This window comes from Aedes aegypti, chromosome 2 (genome assembly GCF_002204515.2).
Source record: "Aedes aegypti strain LVP_AGWG chromosome 2, AaegL5.0 Primary Assembly, whole genome shotgun sequence".
NCBI lineage: Eukaryota > Metazoa > Arthropoda > Insecta > Diptera > Culicidae > Aedes > Aedes aegypti.
Window position 1 is genome coordinate 192,202,684 of NC_035108.1, and position 23,155 is coordinate 192,225,838.

Here is a 23,155-nt window from a genome sequence, read left to right on the forward strand (position 1 = left end):
ATTGCTATGACGAAGTTTGAATCCGGGAACACATTTAGGGATCAACTTGAACATGAACAAATCTCACAAAATGATTTGACTAATTTCTAAGAGATTTGTAGCAAAAGGTATAAAGCCACTCTTCGATGTTACTTAACAAATTCGATTAAACTAAAATTTTTGGGACTGTGAAATGTTTCCGTTGTAAAAATGTAGTTTAAAGTTTAAGCAATATGCGAAATTATTAAAAAAAAAATGAAGCGAAAACAAACAATGAACATATTGCTGGATTAAAAAAAAACTATGGCCGATTTTTTGGACTTTTTTTTTGGGCTTCTGCCTTAGCCAGGTTGAAATTCCTTCAGGAGACGTGTAATGAATTAGGCCTTGTTTTTCGCCAATAATTCCAGCTATCTCATGTCTACGAGAGTTCTTCAGTAATTTTGCTTATTTATTTATTTATCGACAGATCTTTTATCAATTAATGTTGTCGGATATTATAAGAGTTGTATTTATTGTATGGATTTCTTTAAATAAATCTTTTAAGGGCAATCATCATCACCGGCGGTGTTAGGGAATAATACATTTAATATGCTGCTCTATGCTAAAACATTTAAATTAATATTGTTTGCACTATTCAGAAAATACGAATTTAAGGAACCGAGTTATCCTGACGCACTTTAGTTTCAAAGTATTTTTTGCGGCGGAGATGACGAGCGACAGCGGGTTTAAAAAATCTTTTGATGGTCGCACGATTCACCGAAGTCAGACCGCCTCACTGATGCTGTGTACGACAAGCGAGGATTCAGAATTTTTTCTTCATTTAAAAATCAGACCAATCGAGATAAATTTCTACGGTAAAGCAGTAGGTTTTATTGAATGAAATGTCTTTATATCTTAAAGTTCACTGCTCTTGTAACCCTTAAACAATATTTTCGTGAGAATTCAGACAAAAATCCGTGGAAATTTTCTGGAGGTATCCTTTGTTGGAATTCAAAACGACCTTTGCAAAAAAGTTTACTGATGGAGGAGAACCAGCTGATTGGACGAAAGCAAGAAGCTTCTGCAGGATTTTTGTCTGGTTTTCAAATTGGTACTATCAGGGTTTTGAATTGAGAAATATCCAGAAGATCACTCATGGAATAAAATTCTGCCGTTGGAATTGCACTGCAAATTATTCCATGAGCGACGTTTGGTATTATAGTCAGAAATGACAACAAATGAAGCAAATTAACTTGCTGTCAAGTGCATTGCAAAAGCAAATAGGCAGCTATGAAAGTATGTTTACCAAGCTGTGTTTCAACAGAAACACCTAAAGTTTCAAAAACTTTAGTCTCAAATGACGAAAAAAGTTGATGTTTTATACGCCTATGAATGATGATTGCAACTCCCCCCACATGCACCATCAAGTAGATCATTACGATTAACAAAAAAGCTGGAATCTCCTTTGAGTTTGGATCCAGGGTTTAAATAAGTTAGTTTAAATATGTATATCATTAACTGTTAGAAAATTAAACAGCTCGTCCTCTTTACCATTCAAAGAATTCCAATTCAAAATTTTCAGAATTCTTTTTGAATCCATTAGAGAACCACAATCCAACAACAATTGTATTAGAAAATTTTACACCAACTTGGACTTGGTGATTCAATTTCCCGTTAAACCTAAACAACTCAGTGCCCTCTCTCTTTCACTAAAATTCAAGTACCAATAGTTCTCATACATCGCGAGTGATCACTTCATGTGGGGTTTTCCATCAATAAATTTCGTTATTTGGATAATTATACCAATCGTGTGAGATAACAGATAGGAAAGCAATGATTGCGAAATTAAAATGCCTAATTATCTCACACAATGACTCCACAAAAGCCGCCACATTTCATCCTATTCTCACATTCAAATATATACCCTCAATCCAATCAGCAAAAATGGACAAACCATACAACACAAAGCTTCATTATTACGATACACCTAAAGTTGTAGCACGCCATTACCACCACCTCCAAGTCCAAAAAGCTTCGGCTCATACGCGTGCCGGGTAGTGTAAGACAGTTGCGAGAACTGCCACACACCATCAAAGCCAATCCAATTTCGCTCAGCAGCATCGTACAACTGTTCCAAAACGCACGTGGAGCTCTGGACTGTTTCAATCGGCACTGTTGCTACCTAACCAATCTTCAAGTGCACAGTTCGGTTGGCCATCTCGATTGCTATCTGCAACCCAGGCATGGAAGCTTGCAATTGCATAAGGTAAACCCTAACAAGGAAGGAAATGTGGTCTCCAAAACGGAGTCGACGAGAGATACTCATGTCCATCGTAGCTAATCGTAGTGGCGCTGTACGCGCCACTTTGTCGTCGCCGTTCCATTTGTCTTAGGGTGGTCACGATTTTAGTTGTTTTCTAAAATATATCATATAAACGCATTTAAAGTGTAAATATAAAATAAATATTTGAAGAAAGATTAAGTGGTAATATCACATTAAATTTTGATACATTTCTGGCAATTTGCATAAAAAATCCAAACACATCTTAGTGGAAATTTCTGCCAAAAATAGCGCATTGACATTTCTGAATATTGTTTTGCCGCTAGAAATATTTGCTTCTTTTGTTTCCACACATTTATTTCATAACAGCGTCAAAAAAAATCGCATTTCTCAGGAAAACCTTTTAAAAATGCCAAGATCCACCAGGTTCATTAGAAAGTCACCCAGAATTGCATTCAAAAACTGCGCCAAACAAGTTTGTGAATTTCATTAAAAAATCCTGCCAAATATTCTGATTCTAGCTCATGTTAATGTTCCGTATAGAATTCTGTCATAAAACTTGATAGTGTGTGGATAACTCCATCACTTTTCGTGATGAACTTATTAGATTGTCCGACTGGGTTTCGGTGTCTCTATAGGATCCGGCTTGTAAAAGCACTAGCTTGAGGTTAAAAAAAACTTGACAATGTGAGGTTAGTTTCATAAGCATTTTTGCCTGAGCGATTTTTGTGCTTAAGTAATACATGTTTCGGAACATTTTTCGCTGCCCCTAGAAATACCATCGTGTAGAAAAATGAATTTTCTACCTGTGAATTTCATAAAATTTCATACATTAGTTGACATATGCGGATAAATAAATATTTTGTTTCGAATGTATTGAAATTATGAATGAGTTTGACATTGTTTTCGGAACCCATAAACATGACGACAGCAACACACCCCAGCGGTTCCACCAAAACTCTGTATTCTCCAAGTTATTCCGACAGAAAATCATACAGATAACATAGACAAACAGACGTAACATGTAACAATTTTCCTCGTACAATCAAATAACGCTCAATATTAATCATTTTCAATTGACCAAGAGCTCACCTCCAAGCAACTCATAGTTCGGATTTTACTTAAGCAGTGAACTCAAAAATTGACTTCTACTAGATTTTGATTTCCAATGAAACATTATCACTGATTGAGATAACAGAACCAAATAATCGAAAAAGTAGCTCATGTACTCATCAACACATGAAAAAATCAGAACAAGTTCGTATGAAACTACTGTTTACTACTATATAGAGAACATCGTTCTAAATTAGCAACTTAAATGGACCATATGTGAACTTTATGTGAACAGTTCAGTTAATTACTTAAAAAGTGAGCTGCTTAAGCCAAATCATGTCCGTTTATCTGAAGTTTTGATTACTTGGACCATGGCCGTGAGCTTGTATCGCTTTCAGGGTGTAGGCTGCAGATTAGATAAAAACCACATTTCCACTATAAAGGCTAGGCAATGATAATGTGAGCCAGCGCGGCGCGGCGTGTTTTGACAGATAATGTAGAAATAAGCTTTCATTAGGCGTACTTGCAGTACAAGTAGGGCTTTCCATATATATTTGAAAAATATTTTCTCTCTATAATACCGGTGCTTCTACCCTACTGAAAACTGAAAGTATACTCATACAGGTTCGCACATTATACCGAAAGTCGTTTACGTCATATTTGTGAATAAGCGAAGTGCGAAAGTGTGAATAAAAGTGTAGAATAGCATCGTATCATGTTGGCGTCCTGAGAGAACTTATTCTTTGTTACGCGAAGAATAAAGATACCTACCCGATTAGATGCAATTGCGCACTTTTATTAGCGCTTCCGCACTCCCAGTGGTGAAAGAAATGTGCAATTCTATATAAATTTCTTCAAGGCCTATCCTAATCAGAAGCAATAAGAAACATTTGAGTCAGCAAAAACAATAGTAAGGGAAGCGCCCCAGTTTTCGATCTAGCACTAATTTTCGACCCATTCATACGATTTTGTATGTAAATTCGAAAATTGGCAAAGATTCCATGTAGGTCGAAATATAGTGCTGCAACTTTACATTACTGAGTCGGCACTCGAAGTTTAAAAATTCTCTAATTTCGCCACAGTTCGATCAATTTAGATGGAAAAAAATCACATGGAATTCACCAATGCACAGTGGTCCAGGAATCAGTTTTACGCGGAAAGATGAATTTTGAGCTTTAGAATGAAACATTAGACAAAAACGGTCTTCTACAAAGTTGTTTGTATTAGTAAGGTCCTTTGTTTGGTGTTATTGAAAATTAGGGTGGACTACATTTTCATAGAAATTGTGTAACTAACTTTCTTATTTGTAGAAATTATACTATACATGCTTCAGCAAAGTTGTAGACCATTCAATTTTAAGCAACTTTGCGAAAAAAAATTTTTATATCTCTTAAATTGACCGATTTAGAGCTATTTTCCTACGGTGACATAGGGTGGTATAATCGACATAATTTACAATTTTTTTTGTCTTTTAAATGCCTTCAAAAGAAATTTTTTATGTTTGCCCCAATCAGAAATATTCACAATCGAAGTAGGCATGTTTTTGAGAGAAAAACAATAATAACTCCCAAACGGAAAGAGAAAGCGAGTTTCTTCACTCACCAAACTTCGCATTTTTCAAAGCTCTAAAAGTGTTTCATAGACTACTTTGATGAGAAATTTGAATTGAAAACTCTAGAGCCAGAAAACCAATTTTGTTCGGACCACCCTATGTCACCGTAGTAAAATAGCTCTAAATCGGTCAATTTAAGAGATATAAAAAAACTTTTTTGGCGAAGTTGCTTGAAATTGAATGGTTTACAACTTTGCTGAAGCATGTATAGTATAATTTCTACAAATAAGAAAGTTAGTTACACAATTTCTATGAAAATGTAGTCCACCCTAATTTTCAATAACACCAAACAAAGGACCTTACTAATACAAACAACTTTGTAGAAGACCGTTTTTGTCTAATGTTTCATTCTAAAGCTCAAAATGCATCTTTCCGCGTAAAACTGATTCCTGGACCATAGTGCAATGTTGAATGGTCTAATTTTTCGCTAAAAGTTTAATAGCACGTGCTTTCCTGGCTCAATATTTAGCTAGAAACTAGACCGTTCAAAAATTTACGACTTACCCTATATGTACCATTTCTACAAGCTCAACTTGCGAATCTTTTTTTATTCGAAATTCAGCAAACAAATTGCCAGGTTGTTTATAACAAAGTATGATTTACTGATACTCGTCTACCACTTCCTGAGATCTCATGATTTTTTTTGCCGACTATACTCGGCTGTGCAAATCTAGGTTAAGAAAAGTCAACACTCGGCATTCTAAATAAAGTATGAAGGATATGAGAGGACGTCTATCCACTTCTGTATGAAAAATCGAGAAATTTAAACCGTAACACGACAACCGAATTAATTGCTCCAGAAGTGGCATTTTAGAGGCTCATCGGTGCCTATCGCCTAATATTAGAACCACTTGATAATTCATAACACGACATTTAGGCCCCATTCACAAATTAGCTCGATGGAGAGGAGGCAGGCAAAAGCGTTACGTCTCATTCAAAAATATGACTATTTTCATACAAAAGGCATTACGGAGGGGGAAGTGAATAGAAAATTTCCAAGTTTCGTATTACATAGACGATGTCTCATTCACTTCTGGGTGGAAAATCATGAATTCGAGCCTAAAAAAAGTTTCAGCTCACGACATTCTAAAAATTGTTTCTTTAGGGTTTAAATCGGAACCGATATATGATGACCATGTTCCCGGCATGACAAAGCTGAAAAATCTTTTAAAAAATCGGACGTTTCTAGACCAACACATTTGTGTGTAATTTTCACTCATGTTGAAAAATTTATTTTGTACTGATGTCTGCTTCATTTTTCCAGAATTCATGTTACATCTATGCTTCGTATTACGAGATATGTTATGTGTCATTTACTTTGCGAAGAAGTAAAAGGAATGAATAGGGAAAGTGTACCAGTTATAGCCATAGTGGTTCCCTATTTGGCCATATGCAAAATTTGGATAACTTTTGCATTTTCAATCTTTTTGAATATTTTAACATCAAGATTTATCCTTTATTTTACTGCTAAAACACAAAAGATTTTTCAAAATGTGAAGGCATTGAAGATATCACGTATGGCGAAATAGGGAACCACTACAGCCATAACTGGTACACCTACCCTATACACACTTAAAAAATACGGATTATGATGGAACATCACCGAAACCTCAACAGCTGAAGTTTCGGTGAAAAAACACCAAACAGTCTGTAAAATCATTGAGCAAAATCATGAAAAAAAAACTCGAAAATGGTCCAACAGCGAATTGAACTCAAGGCCTACCGATCAGGAAGAAGGCTTGCTACCACTAAACGAGCTTGTTAGTGGTGTGCAAAAACTGGAACAAAAGCAGCTTATGCCTGCCAGAGCGGCTGTTAAATGATTTTACAAAAGTACGGTGTAAATAATCCTGTTAACGAATTGTTCGTTTGTGTTTCACAGGGTAACAGTAAATTTGTTTGTTTCACGGATTTTTTTGCCGGTAGATTTCATGGATTTTGTAGAAGTGCTCGAATTTGTGCGAATCGTACTCAATTTTGTGTAGCTTCGTCTAAGCGTGGAGATGATACAGTTTTGTCATTTCGTCTTTCTCAGATTTCGCTTTCGACTTCGCTGCCCTTTTTCGATCACCTTCTTCTTCTTTCTGGCGTTACGTCCCAACTGGGACAAAGCCTGCTTCTCAGATTCGTGTTCTTATGAGTACTTCCACAGTTATTAACTGAGAGCTTTCTTTGCCGATTGACCATTTTTGCATGTGTATATCGTGTGGCAGGTACGAAGATACTCTATGCCCTGGGAATCGAGAAAATTTCCTTTACGAAAAGTTCCTCGACCAGCGGGATTCGAACCCACGACCCTCAGCATGGTCATGCTGAATAGCTGCGCGTTTACCGCTACGGCTATCTGGGCCCCCAGATAGCCGTAACGATCACCACCGCCCATTTTATTATCCTGATGTTCATGACAGTCTACTCCGGCCGACTCAGTGTTTATAATTTTCTCTTTGACTCAACAGTTGGTCTGGTTCACACAACAAAACCAGCTGGTCCTCCGATGTTAACAGTCATAGTCATTGTTCTCACGCTCCAGCTGGTCGTGCCATCGTGTCAAAACCAGCTGGTAGTGACTGAAATCAAGGATAAAAGGTAAATGGTGTATGAAAATGTATTATGGAAGTCTAATGATTAGTGAAAATCACAATAAATGTAGCATTGATTTTTTCATGTTTTAGTTGAGATAACTTGATTTTCCTCATAATTTCCATTTCGAAACACCCTGAATTTTTTAATGCTTCAATCAAAAATATATCAACTATTAATTTCATTTGTGATTTTGGCTAAAAAATGCCAATAAAACCAATAAAACTATGGGAAAGTAAGAGAATTTTGAAACTTTTATCTCAGTACCCATTAAGTAATGTAAAGGTCATTACACAGACAAACAGCTGTAACCACTAAAACAATCATCAATTTAATACAAAGTCATGCAAACATTTACGCACGGTGCTAAAACTACTGTGTTTGGCCAACCTGTAACTAGGTGGTAGCAGTTCGCAAACATCATACTCGAATAAAAGTGATGAAAGCGCAACGAGTGAATCGTTGGCCAACTACGAAATATTAGCATTGAGCGTTATTTTACTGTACGATGAAAATAATTCGAGTGTTACGTCTGATTGTCGTTCGATTTTGGCAACATGCCCAAAAATTATACGTGGGTGCATGACCCATAATCTATTTTTGTTTATATATGTTCGTGGTCTCAAAAGATAGTCCAGTCATATTCACTGCAAAACAAATTCAACTAATCGCAATATATCTGTAGATTCGTACACAAGAAAAAGTTTGTTAAAATAAAAACATGTGTTGGGACTAACGCATAAATTAATGATTATGTGATATTTTCCACGATGCAAAAATATTACAAGCAATCGAATAATATTCATGAAATTTAATCAAAAAGCTGTTTAAAACAATTAATTTGCTTAAAATGTTGTCTCCTTTGCACCTATAGTACTGATGCATCCAAAGTGGAGGGTCTCATAAGAAATCAATGGTTTGCACCACTAAAGGAACCATTCTTATAATATTCCTCCACTGCAGGAACAGTGTTCCTATTATTTGTGCAAGGCATTTTGCAGGGAATAGTCCCGAATTCAAGACACCTGTCCCGCATTATTGAACGTCCCGGAAAACGTCCCGGATTTGACCAATCGGCTTCTATGTCATTTATTGTGTTGGTTCCCAAAAAACATACAATATACGACACATTGATTTGAAAATCCAGGCAAATCAAGTGGGATTTGAAAGTTTCTTCTTGCAATTAAATGCTATCATTTTATAATCGTAAGAAGTAGTTTAAAGTTTTCCAGTTTCAGGGGACGAACATCAAGTGTATAGGGCAGATGCTCAATCTTTGAAATTTGTTAGAGCATGGAAACAGTTTTGCCCCTGGTTGTCATTTCAAATTTTGAATTTCCTAAGTTTTTTTTTTCTATAATTTGTTAAATATTTTATAACAAACAATTTTGTTAACTTACATACAGTCAGTGACAAAAGCTAGTTACCAAATGCTATTTTTTCCATGCAAAGTGCTCATATTTGAGGCTTTGTATCTCAGCTTTTGGTAGTCTGATTAAGCTGAAATTTCAGTAACGAACTACCAAGAGACTTTAATATTTAATTAAAAAACGGTAAGTTGTGGGTGTTTGGTGTGTTCTGATAAATTGTGTAACTTCTGAAAGTAAACAACTTTGCCCAATAAACTAACCACCCAAAACTTACCGTTTTTTAATTAAATTTTAAAGCTTATTGTTTACTTACTAAAAAATTGCAATGTATTGAATTCACTACAGACAAAACATGAAGTTGTTTGTAGTTCGTGATTCAAGTTTCAGCCAAATCGGATAACCAATAGCTGAGATACAGAGCCTCCAATTTGTGCATTTTGTTTGGAAAAACAGCAGTTGGTTGGTAGCTTTTGCCACTGACTGTAAATCAATGTTGTTTAAATTAGTTCGACAATATCTAAATTCATAATAATATTAATAAAAAAGTTGTAATAAATGATCATTTTGCACCCTGCTTTACGACACCAAAACGATGGACGAAGTGGTTCACATAAATGAAAAAAAAAATCTAATGATTTTCGTTTCAAAACATCAGACCGTGATTTTCTTTGGTTAGGATCTTAAAAGGAAGACAAATATCACGTATCGTGTGATGTTACGATACATTGTAAAAATTATTATGTTTGTCCCGGATCGAAGCAAAACATATCTGGTCACTTTAGAATGATAGAAGGATTTGAAATCTATCGACTGATACGTAAAAATCATATATCATGATTGTATCACCTTGTTTTCCCTTAGGTGCACCATTAATGGTACATATACCCTACAAAAATAAATCGATCGGTAAAGTTGCCAAAATAAATCGATAGGGTTGTCGAAATCGGACGGGCACTGTAATTTGTATCAACGGTTCCAATTTCTATCGTTCGAATTTATCAACCTGATTGTACCCACCCTAATCTCCATCCGCGGGTGCCGCGCCACTATCAGCTTTCGGCTTTCACATTGATATGCCTTCTTACTTCCATACCAGGAAGACGACGACGACGACGACGACGACGGCGATGATGACGATGTGGTGTTGTTTAATAAATAATGAGAACCATATACCTTACAACAGTTGCTTCCACACGCAGTGCTTCTGCTTACTTGCGGAATCTAATCTCCCGTGTCATTCAACAAGATACGCGGCCCTCCTCTGGCCTCTACCTTGCTCTCTAGCTTTGCCATAAACAGGCCCCTTCAAGTCACGGTGAACCTGGACATAAAATCGCAATGTCCACATCATCAGCAAACGGCCAGTTATTGACCTTGAGTAGTCTCGCTCGCGCTTTTGCCTAACAGATCTTCGCCTTCGTAGACGTCGACGTTGAGTGCGGAGTTAAACTGTATCTTTCTACATTTGGATAGCGAAAACGTGCATCTTTCCTTCGCCAAAACCCGAGAAGAGCCTCATCTCGAATGCAGTGTTGACTGACTGTAGTGCGGCTCTCGATAGTGTTTTGCTAAGCTTGTTGCTGTTGCTGTTTGACCATCTCTCAAGGTCCAAAGTAAAAAGTGCAATCGGGCTTCGCTTTCCTAGCGGACGAATGTGTGTTCTTCAAGAGCCGAAAGTGCCTTTCCAAGCGGTGTGTTTTTTACATCAACGGTTAATCCGTGAATGTCGTGAGTGTGAATGAATGAAGAAACTTAAGTTGAGCTAAAATATAGTGAATAAATCGTTACATTGTTTTGTTTTCGTTGGATCGGGTTGTTATTAAATAGTGCATCGCATTTCGATACCCTTTTGTGAGCGTATAGGTACGTGTTGGATCGACGACCGGCCGAAGACGAACGAGTGGCAATCGAAGTGAGTTTACGGTATGGTGGGGTTCGCAAAGTACACGCGTCGCACAGTGGGGAATTTGAAGATAAATTGAATATTTTTGGATTATTGAGATGTTTCCATAGTATAAATTCACGTGATAAATGAAACCAGAATCCAAATTCGTTTATATATTTTATTATTGGAAACAGTATTGTTTTTTTTTCTAAGCACAGCACGCTATTCGTACACAGCATTACTATGGAGCTTCAACTTGTTGGTCAACCGGAGCCTTTAGGACATTTGGTCGAATGATATTTGGTTGAAAAACGTTTGGTCAAATGACATTTGGTTCAATGACGTTTGATCAAATCACATTAGATCGAAAGCACATATCATCGAAATGCTTTAGAATAACTTCAACTTTTCAAAAGAACCTATGTAGCAATGAGAAATTTTCTCCATTCTCGTTCTCTTTCGATTATAACATTCAAATACTAAAGCTTTTGGGAAATTGTTCACTATACATCGAAAGACAATGTCCTTGGCTAGCGTTTCATACAAAAAAACAACAACAGAAGAGGTTAGTGTGGCTTACTTATTAATTAAAGAGAAAGTAAGCAAAGAGAATCTCTCAATGTAAGATATGTTATTTTGATAATTTACGCACACAAATTTGTTCGAACCATTACGTTTGAAAAAACATTTTATAAATGCTTCATAAGTAGGTTTTGCACAATAAAAGATATATTGAGCTTTAGTGAAATTATTCTTTTAAAATACATTATTACTCACTATCATGTTCTGAAAAAAAGTGCCTTCCAAGATATTTCATCGCTCATTGCGTATTCAAATGTCTTTTCATGTTGTATCGTTCTTTATAACAAATTTCTACAGTCTATGGCCGCTTTCGAATTAAGCACTTTTATGCTTCAAGATATTCGGCCGTTGGTAATACTTTAAAAACTACTTAGTGTTACTCTCCATGATTCACTGTGGCACGAGGGTTTATCATAAAAACTGTTGCTTTTTTATACGAAAATCTTATGAGCACAGCCAAAAATGTTGCTTTTGAAAAACTCCGATGAAAAAAAGAATCAAATATGCCGGATATATGATACATTTTTCTTCTCATGGATAATCGAATTAGCTCAACTATATTACTGGCAAACTTTTGATTATGTGTGTTGGGTAAGGTGAATGCAGTAAACTGAGTTTTAAAAAATCAACTTACATTCATTTCAGATCAGTTCGTCCCACTTTACCCGATTCGCATAATAACTTGAATGGGAAGAAACATAAAAAAAACACTTGGGATACTGGGAGAGGAAGGTTGATCAAATGAAATCACAAAATAACGCCATTCGCATAGTGATTGATGGTTAGATGGCTAATAGTTCGTCCAAGAACTTTCACCAGTACATCAAAGTAGACTTCTAAACCCGAAAAATATTATCCCTAGTTTCAGACTAAATTTTACATTTATTTTATATTCAATCAAATGTTCTTTCGACCAAATGTCACATGTTTCTTATAGTCAATTTTACGAAACGGCAACATTGCTGTTACTTTCACAGGTTACGACACCGCCTACTGTCAAAATTTCATTTTTTTTTTTTTTTTTTTTTTTAATTTCTTTATTAGTATCATTCCAAACATTACATTCATTATTTCTTATATCTAGGTGTTCTGTGTTATTAGACAACACTATCATCCTAATTTGGTAAAACAAATCTAAGATTTTATTAACATTTTGTTAACAACATATTACATTTCATTTGCCGTAGCAGTTCAGATTTTTTACAGGTGAGTTGATTTCACCTGCTTATAAGAGAAAAAAAAAAAAGTTTTTAATATACTTAACCTAACTTAACCTAAACATATAACGCATTAATCGTGGCAATAGAAGATTGTAACGATTTTTGCCTGAAATTATTGATTATTTTATTTGACATTTGTTCCAATGTTTCAACATTGGATATCCTATGTAACTCATTGGTACTATACCAGGGAGGAAGCCTCAGAATCATTTTCAAAATTTTATTTTGAATTCTCTGCAGAGCTTTCTTCCTGGTATTACAACAGCTAGTCCATATTGGTACAGCATACAACATGGCTGGCCTGAAAATTTGTTTGAATATCAAAAGCTTGTTCTTAAGACAAAGTTTTGATTTTCTATTAATAAGGGGATAGAGACATTTTACATATTTGTTACATTTGGCTTGAATGCCCTCAATGTGATTTTTGAAAGTTAAATTCTTATCTAGCATGAGTCCTAGATACTTAACTTCATCTGACCAATTTATTGGAACCCCTCTCATCGTGACAACATGTCTACTTGAAGGTTTCAAATAAAGAGCTTTTGGTTTATGTGGGAATATTATTAGTTGAGTTTTGGAAGCATTAGGAGAAATCTTCCATTTTTGCAAGTATGAAGAAAAAATATCCAAACTTTTTTGCAATCGACTACAGATGACACGCAGGCTTCGTCCTTTGGCGGAGAGGCCTGTGTCATCCGCAAACAAAGATTTTTGACATCCCTGAGGTAACTCAGGTAAGTCAGATGTCAAAATTTCATTAATAATATAAGCTATCAGCTGTTCAAAAACTATAATACTTTTCGATCAAATGTCCATGCGACGAAATGTCCGTTCGACCAAACGTACTTTTGAAAAATGTCATTCGACCAAACGTCAGAGATTCAGAATTCATTGAATGAATTGAAAAGTAATTCTAAGCTCAATGTTTATACTTTACCAGTAGATTTCTTCAACTATTTCTGCGGATGAACACGTTAGAATATCTGACTAACAAAACGGAAAAAATAATTATTCAAATATTCATTTTATTTATATAGATATAAGATGATTTGTTCAGAAATGGTGAAAGCGGTATAAGTGTAAAAAGTACTTGAGCATTATCATGATTCAATAATAAATAAGTTTTTTTTTTCGGTTCAGTAAAAGTAAAATATGGGACAACCATTGACTTTCAAATAAAAAGTTTCATGAACATTATAAATAAATTACATTTCCATCACACCACCTTGCAGCCTCAATACAACCTTACGAAATTTTGTATGGTGTTTTCCATGTACGGTAAATGAACTATTCTTTTAAAGTGTTTGTATTGAAACCTTACATTTTATGTTTAAAAGGATCTTATACGTAATACCTAGTTTTGTATTAGGTCGTGTTGAAGGTGTATTCGCTATGCCGTAAAACAGTGTATCTTTGATTAGGCGGGTAACCCACAAGATACAAAAGGAAATAGCTTATTTTCTGTTGAGGTGCCGTCCACAAATTACGTGACGCTCTAGGGGAGCGTTACGACTCTTCAAAAATTTTGAAGTTTTCCATACTAAAATCGTTACGGACGGAGGGAGAGGGTCAAAAATTGCAAATTTTAACGTTACGTAATAAACAAACGCTGCTTAACCAAACGGACGCAAAGGTAAAGAATATAAGTATGACACTTCCTGGCAGAGCTATATTGCTAAGTATGCCTTGGGTTTATTTATTGTGTAATACAATAAATCATACCTTTTATATTTTTCTACATTCAACCTATCACAGAAGATGGTTGGTATTCAAATAATTTCAAACCTGTTTTTCCGTTAGTTACACGGAAAATAAATTACAAATGTTCGAGAAAAAAATAAAAACCTAGTAGTTCCAAAAGTACCGTGAAAACTCAAATTTTTATTATTGCTAAAAATCAGGTATAAAAAGAAGCACAAAGAAAAAAAAAAAATAGGGATGTTTAAAAATAAACATTATGACAATCAAAAACCAAAATTCATAAATTCGCGGATAAAAATGAATCATTGCCCAAAACATGTTTAGGATGATTTTAGATAACAAAAAATGATAATTTTGTTCGGAAATAAAAATTTGGATGCTATAGGGTTTTGTTACGAGTTTGTATGTGAACGGCGTGGCGCCCAAAAACAACAATTTTGTAATATCCCAAGTAGTTGAAATTAGTATATTTTAGCAAAATAAACTGTTATTCAACTGAAAATGTTACATGGGGTATGCTTTACTTTGGATTTTTCTTATTACTATTCTGCTTCTTCCCTTGCATGCTAGCTTGCTTGCTACTTTTCTGGCGACGCATTACAGACAGATAGACAGACAGACAGTATATTAAGCATACAATTTCAATAGTTAGAAGGAGGCTGCTTTTTAAATTTAAAGAAAAGATACAGTTTGAAACATTTTTAAATTCTAGTCGATTGAACATGTTTGGTACAATAACCGGAAACATTGATTCGATGTTTTTCACCTTATTGGTTCTTAAAGTAAATTATGGTTTCATCATATTCTAATAATTGTATATACAAATACGAATTGCAATTACGATTAAAGAGGTTTGAGGACAAATTTTCGAAAGTCAAAACATCGAAAGACAAAACGTCGAATGCCAAAACAACGAATCCCAAAACGTCTAATTATTCATCCTAACGGAAGAGAATCATCCTTCCAGGAAATTTTCGTTTCCCCTTTCGACGTTTTGACGTTTTGTCAATAAACCGATTAAAAAAGTCCTTGTACTTCCCTATTGATTCATTAGTGCACAAGGTGTTCAAATTATGTGTACATGCTATATTTAAACATATGAATCCTCTTTATCAATCTTCAGATATATAAATCTTATTACAGCGTAAGCATGCGCCTTAACTTGTCTTAAATAAACCTTCATCACAGCAATTTAAGGTAACATACGATGAACTCATTGTGACATCCATGAATAATCTATGTTCAAACTATCATTAAAAAGAAAAACTCCCGTTTAGTATCATACAAACGTATCTGCAGTGATCAATTTCTCTATGTCGACTTTACAAGCAATTTATTAGTTTTTTGTAACATTTTATGATGTAGGACGATAAGTTCTTTCTATTAAATCAAAAATAACAGTCAAAAACAGTTGTGCGACTGTAATGTTCGAAATGATATTAATAAAGAAATTAAAAAAATATATTAAAAAAAACATTAAAATTCCAATGCAAGATCATAACTTTCGATTGCGTGCATCAAAAATTTTGAACAGCTTTTCAAACCTAGTAAGTTCTTGGTATGTGGTTGGTAAATGGCTGGGAATGGCGTACCATTGATACCTCGCGTACCAGCGGGAATAAAAAAGATCCCTTTGTGTGGTCCTAAGCCTCTTGCCTAGCAACTCCTATCCCTACTCTTGAGTTCAGAGAAAATACGGAGTGGTTTCGAAGAACAAGAAACAAGTTTTTATTGAAAAACGTCTTGATTGGTTGGTGGTTAGTACAAGAGTGAATTACAAATTAGCTTCTAGGTCCCCAGTAACAAACTGGTTGCTACGCAAGACTTCAGTCATCGATTACTTAGTTTCTCAACACCCCCTCTTCATCGGACAGTCTTGCGTTTATCTGCCACATATCGGTCGATCACACTTGAAGATTTCACAAGTTTGCTTTCAAAGTCATGATTCTCATCTACTGCGCTCATGCTTGTCAGATTTAACCGATGGCCGGATCCAATGTTGCTTATCTTATTGGAATTGACATATCTCTGCTTATTGTGGCTCTTGTTTCTCGCTTCTAAGTTCTGATAAGGACGTGGTTTCGAAGGGTTGTGCTACTTTTCCCCGAATGTCGGTTCCCCGAATGTCGTTTCCCCGAACGCCAGTTACCCGAATGCCAGTTCCCCGAATATCCCGTTTCCCCGAATAGTCCACTTCCCCGAAAAGTTTTTGGCACTCATATTTGTCATAACTTTATAGATTTCAAGGGGGTGAACGTACTGGTCATCTGATATGCACCCTTCTTTATTTGATTGGCGGTTCTTACGAGTTTTACCATCCTCAGCATTTTTGGCAACATGTGTATAGTCGAGAATGACTAAATACCTCCTTCTTTTGATTGCTTATCGTTCTTTCTAATTCACCATCCTGCCAATGAAAACTGTTATAGCACCTTTTCGAACCGCTATATTTTTCGGGGAAACGGGTCATTCGGGGAAACGGGTCATTCGGGGAACTGGCTTTCGGGGAACCGACATTCGGAGAAACGACATTCGGGGAAAAGTAGCACAATCGGTTTCGAAGATATCTTTTCCAGGAAATATTTTGCCTCAGCTTCATCGCAGGATTTGATCGCAGAATTATCCATCGTTTCTTCCTCCTCTGGTTCGAATGCATCGTCAGCGCTCAAACGTTTCTTCTCACAATATGCAATGCTGGTGATCAGTTCCAATTCGTAGAAGCTTTCTATCAACGGACAAACGGCGACGATTTTATCTTGGTGTTGCATTTCAGCCGCCGATTTCTTGAAAATTACATTGACATCTGACGCAGCGATTTTCTTCACAGACAGTAGATTTTCCCTTAGCTCCGGCACGTACATAGAACACATCGTTTATTACCATCTTAACACCATTCCGATTAACTCTAACAATCGCTCCTTTGTGCCAGGAAACAATCAACTGATTATTCTTAGCAATGCAAATCGTCATAGGTCGCTGTAGTATCTCCAACGTCGTGAAACAATCCTTTGAATTTGCAAGGTGATCTGTAGCTCCTGAATCCAGATTGAAACTAATTTTTTTTCTGCTGCTTTTATTTGCTTCGGATTTTGCCATAAACACAATCGCTTCTCCATCGCAAATTATGTCAGAATCGTCCAACGATTTTCTCAGCTTGCAGTCCTTGGCCATAAGTCCTGGTTTCATTTTCCATTGAATTTCCAGATCTTCTGCTTGGATCCAACGAATGCTGCAAGCGTTTCTTCGCCATCTGTCATCCGATCATTCTTCTTCAGCTCTTCTACCAGTAAACGTTCTCGCACTACATCCAGCGTCAGCTTATCTTCCTCAAGATTCTCTAATGCGGTCACCAGGGGATCAAAGGACTCCGGAAGTGTGACGAACAGTTGTGAAATTAGATCACCCTCTTCCAATTTAGCGCCAGCCGATTTTAACTGCCGAATTAATTCGTCGAAAGTCTTCAGGTCCTTCACCGACGATCCTTCAGTTATTTTCAGCTTCACCAGTTGCTTCCCGATTGGCGTTTGAGATGAAACAGATTTCTTCGCATAAACGTTACCCAAAGTTGTCCAGATTTCCGCAGTTTCTTTGTCACGAATCAGGTTGATTAGGTCATCATGTACGAAAGCGATAATCCAATTCGATGTCTTGCTATCCTTTTCGATGAACTTGACTGCTTCTGGAGCGGCTTCAGGAACATCTTGACTTAGGACTTCCAGTAAACCTACCAACTTCAGGAACTTTTCAACGCGAAACTTCCAGTTTTCGTAGCCAGTTCCATAAAATTGTGGGATACCATAGACTGATTCTCGCCGTGCAGGGTCCACAACCTCTGAGAATATACGGAGTGGTTTCAAAGAACAAGGAACAAGTTTTTATTGAAAAACGTCTCGATTGGTTGGTGGTTAGAACAAGAGTGAATTACAAATTAGCTTCTAGGTCCGTAACCAGTAACAAACTGGTTGCTACGCAAGACTTCTAATCAGTCATCGATTACTTAGTTTCTCAACACCTACCTCCTCGTGGTACTGGCCGGGGTACGAGTAACCTTACTCAAGATCTGGTAACCAACCCCGGTGGGAACTTTGGTCGTATGCTGACAGGAAAAGAGGGTTTGCTTTTGCTTTTGCTTCAGCAAACATGGAGCGTCTGTACTCCATGTTAGGAGTGGCTCACAATAGCATCTGTTCCCCATGTCAGAGGCGGCTGATCATCGTCCGAGTGTCAGAGAAGGACTCTAAGCTAAACTACGCACTATGGTCCTCCGAACATTTAGGGGGTTGGTGTCAGGCCCTGCAAGCCAGCCGTAAAAAAATCAAGCGAAATCGAATAATCAATGAGAGAATGCGGACCGGGATAATTGGCGAAGACCACAGCGACGTGAAGGGACTAGCGATTGGAAGCTCGGGACGTGGAACTGTAAATCTCTCAACTTCATCGGGAGCACACGCATAATCGCCGACATGCTTAAAGACCGCGGTAGATCCAGTCAATTTGTTTGCTTCGCGTGTGATATGGACATTGTCAGCCGAACATTTGAAAAGGTGGCAGACCTGTACACCCGTCCGAAACGGGAGGCAGTAAAAGTTGGACTGGTGGTGAATGCGGCCAAGACAAAGTACATGTCAGCTAGTGGAGCCGAGCGCGGCAGGGCTTGCCTAGGTAGCATAGACGGTAGCGATAGATGGGGATACGTTCGAGGTGGTCGACGAGTTCTTCTACCTTGGATCCTTGCTGACGACTGACAATAACGATAGCAGTGAAATACGGAGGCGCATCATCAGTGGAAGTCGGGCCTACTATGGCCTCCACTAGAAGCTGCGGTCAAAAAAGATTCACACCCGCACCAAATGTTTCATGTACAATACGCTCATGAGGCCGGTAGTCCTCTACGGGCATGAAATGTGGACGATGCTCGAGGAGGACTTGCAAGCACTTGGAGTCTTTGAATGTCGGGTGCTTAGGACGAACTTTGGCGGTGTGCAGGAAAACGGTGTGTGGCGGCGAAGGATGAAACACGAGCTCGCCCAACTCTACGCCGAACCTAGTATCCAGAAGGTGGCCAAAGCTGGAAGGATACGATAGGCAGGGTATGTTGCAAGAATGCCGGACAGCAACCCTGCAAAGATTGTGTTCGCTACGGATGCGGTCGGTACAAGAAGGCGTCTAGCGCAGCGAGCTAGGTGGGCCGATCAAGTGCGTATCGATTTGGCGAGCGTGGGCAAACCCAAAAATGGAGAGATGCGGCCAAGAACCGAGTATTGTGGCGTAAAATTGTTGATTCAGTTTTATCTGTTTAGATGTTAACTAAATAAATGAATAAATAAAAATAAAGTTCTTAATGCCTGCAAGTTTCATTACTTAAAACGATTAACTGACAGCTTTCTTTGCCAAAGCTGCCATTTTTGCATTCGTATATCGCCTGGCAGGTACGATGATACTCTATGCATGTCCAGAGAAGTCAAGGAAATTTCCATTACGAAAAGATCCTGGACCGACCGGGAATCGAACCCAAACACCTTCAGCATGGCTTTGCTTTGTAGTCGTGGACTCTAACCACTCGATTTTAAGGGCTATTGGTAACATATGATATCTCTAGATCCTGATGATATGGAATGTGTCTACGTGGTGTCTACGGAAAAATTATTCATAACATGAAGTGGTCATTCAGATACGGAACATCATAACCAGGCGGAGCATGAAACTTTTGTTTTGCAGATATCTCAGGGGTCTGACCACAATTATGAAACATCATTACAATTCGAAATTTTATATGGAATGAACTTAAATTTTGTATGATCGAGAAAACCGGAAAAAAAAGAGTCAGAGTACTGTATTTGACCTAAAATTGCTATATTACTTTGATTTTGTTTCTATATCATTAGTAATTCATGCTTTTAAAAAATAATCTATTCGAAAGATTACTCTATTACTAAACAAAAATTTGCCGATTCACTTTGCTGCAACGTTTTAACAACATTTTTAAACATTTTTCTCTTCTCTTCTTTACAGTTACGATGTCAACATTTTTCACCACTAACCGTCACGGTTACAGTGTCCGGTTCTCTCCCTTCAACCCGGACCAGTTCGTGGTGGCATCTAGTCAGTTCTACGGTCTGGCCGGCGGCGGAACTCTCTACTTTCTGGAGCTCTCGCCGGACGGCAACTCGATTGTCGAGAAGCGAACCCACCACTGGACAGATGGGCTGTTTGACGTGGTAAGTTTTGCAGTCGCGATCAAAAGTGTTGATCTTTGAACGATCTTTCTATTTCAACTTGTAGACATGGTCCGAATCGAACCAGGAAATTGTGGTGTCTGGTTCCGGTGATGGAAGCGTCCAGTTGTGGAACACCAGCTTGAGTGCCAACAACGGACCACCACACATGGTCTACCGGGAACACAAGAAGGAGATCTACAGCGTCGACTGGAGCAAGGTGCCATACGAACAGCTCTTCATTAGTGCCAGTTGGGACAGCACGGTGAAGATTTGGGATCCGATCAGGAACCATTCGCTCAGTACCTACATTGGGCATACGCAGCTAGTCTACAATGCGGTTTTTGCGTCGCATATTCCGAACACATTCGCCAGCGTCAGTGGCGATGGGATGTTGAAGATTTGGGACATTCTTTGCTATGATCTACCGATCGCCAGCATCAAAGCTCATGAAGGAGAGGTAATCAATTGGACGTTTTAAAACTAAATTCGTAGCTTGTTACATGTTAGTTTTGTGTGTTTCAGGTCCTTACTGTAGATTGGTGCAAACACGACTCAAACGTTTTGGCGACTGGAGCATCCGATGGTCTCATCCGTATATGGGATCTACGCAACTTTGGCATCCCAATAGCCGAACTGAAGGGCAATGAATTCGCCGTAAGAAAAGTACAATTTTCACCGCACAACTTGTCGGTGTTGGCCAGTGTGGGTTATGATTTCACTACCCGGTAAAAAAACGTTAAAATATTAAAATTTCTATATCACTATATCACATATTGCTTTTACAGAATCTGGGACTTCAAGAAAACCAACGAGGCTATGGAAACCATCAAGCACCACTCGGAATTTACCTATGGGCTGGACTGGAATCGGAGGCGACCGAACCAGCTGGCTGATTGCGGCTGGGACTCTTTGGTGCACGTTTTCAAACCGGACTGTTTGGCCGATAAGATCTAAATGAAACGAAGTTTGCGCAATAGGACGAGAAACGGTTTTAACGAAATTCATTGAAAAAAAATATGAAATGCGACAAAACAGTAAACCAAATTGTGATTTAGGATGTAAGTAGTCTAAAAGAACGACATTTGGATATATGAAACTATTTAAGGCAGAATCGGTCAAAATTGCCTTCCAGGCAAGTACATAATTGTATTATACACTAAAAGAACAAAACAACAAAAATATGGAAAAATATAAATGTTTCGGCAACTTGATGTAATGTAAAAATGGATGGGAATTAAAACTGTAAGAAGGGGGAAAGGGTTTGTGAAATAACAACTCATGGTGGAAGAAGATATATGCCAAATATAGTCGTATAGAATCATTCGAGTCACTTTAAGTTAAGGGCGATGGTTTATATTAAACTATAAGATTGTTTTCTATTTTATTTATTTGTACGTACGATACAAAGTACGTTCTGTTTAGTTTTGTAGAAAGATGTCAAAATTAGACAAATTAAAATTATTGGCGTTAATTAAACACAACTGTTTCAAACTAAGTCCTATCTCAACTTTTGTTGTCCGGTGGTATTGTACAATGGAAAAAGTATAGTTTGAATAAAACTAAACATTTGAGACGTTTTGGAAACAATGTCAGTTTATTTCATTATCCTCAAATCCCTAACGAACTTTTGTCAGCTTCCCATTACTAACGAAACGATGAATGTATAACAGTCCAATGTTATAAGATTTACCGCTAAGTACCTACTCTGAATCGGAGCATTTTTTCCTCAAGGAAAAAAGGAAGGGAAGGAATTTTTATATTTGCTCAATGCGATACATGCATGGTTGTTGTACATCACAGTTTTGCTAAAAATTCTTCTTCTTCTTCTTGACATTTTACGTCCTCACTGGGACAGAGCCTGCTTCTCAGCGTAGTGTTCTTATGAGCACTTCCACAGTTATTAACTGAGAGCTTTCTTTGCCAAAGTTGCCATTTTCGCATTCGTATATTGTGTGGCAGGTACGATGATACTCTATGCCCAGGGAAGTCAAGGAAATTTCCATTACGAAAAGATCCTGGACCGACAGGGATTCGACCCCAGACACCTTCAGCATGGCTTTGCTTTGTAGCCGCGGACTCTAACCATTCGGCTAAGGAAGGCCCAATTATTATAAACTATAATTTTTATTTTTGAAGAAACTTTCCAAAATACCCGTACTAAGGGGTCTTAGCTATACTTAGTAAGTACTTTTTACTCTACGCGATAATGGCTTACATCTGGAAAGGAAAAACTGATACAAAATTTGTGTACGTTAAGTGAGTCAAGATTCTGCTGTTACGAACTATCACTGTGAGTCGAGATCTTGAACAATGGACAAAGATGATCAAATTGCGTGATTGATAAAAACATATATTTGCATTTTACCAAAACTGATAAACATCGAATAAAAATCAATTCATGCACATTCAAAAGTATTGTCACGAGAGCAACCTTTATTCATATTGAATGTGTGTAAAGCTTTGAAAAATGCATCTTTCGAATTTTTTGAATAAAAATGAAAATGCAATGCATAGAAAAATCTAAGGTACACAACAAAAGAAAACTAGCCATTTTAATCACGCATTGATGAATTTATAAAAAAAAATCTACATGCTTCAGCATAACTTAAAATAATCATTCACGACCTGCAAATAGATGAAAAGTTTATATGTCGTCTACAGTTCGGGTAGTTCCTCTTCTGTCCTTTTAACA

General features: G+C 37.3%; 1 protein-coding gene across 4 annotated transcripts in view; it reads left to right on the forward strand.

Annotated features, from left to right (window-relative positions):
• The window catches only part of LOC5577144 (peroxisomal targeting signal 2 receptor), a 68,193-nt gene extending 46,146 nt beyond the window's left edge, over positions 1–22,047 (forward strand). For 3 of the 4 annotated variants that reach the window (XM_021843532.1, XM_021843530.1, XM_021843531.1), the window contains exons 2-5: positions 20,258–20,463; positions 20,528–20,920; positions 20,986–21,188; positions 21,249–22,047. In XM_021843532.1, the coding sequence (XP_021699224.1) occupies positions 20,263–20,463; positions 20,528–20,920; positions 20,986–21,188; positions 21,249–21,417 (966 nt within the window). In that variant the 5' untranslated portion in view covers positions 20,258–20,262 and the 3' untranslated portion in view covers positions 21,418–22,047. Of the gene's footprint in view, positions 1–10,031; positions 10,770–20,257; positions 20,464–20,527; positions 20,921–20,985; positions 21,189–21,248 lie in introns of those variants that run through there. The other variant, XM_021843529.1, reaches the window with a different exon arrangement.
• Positions 22,048–23,155: the final 1,108 nt, after the last annotated feature.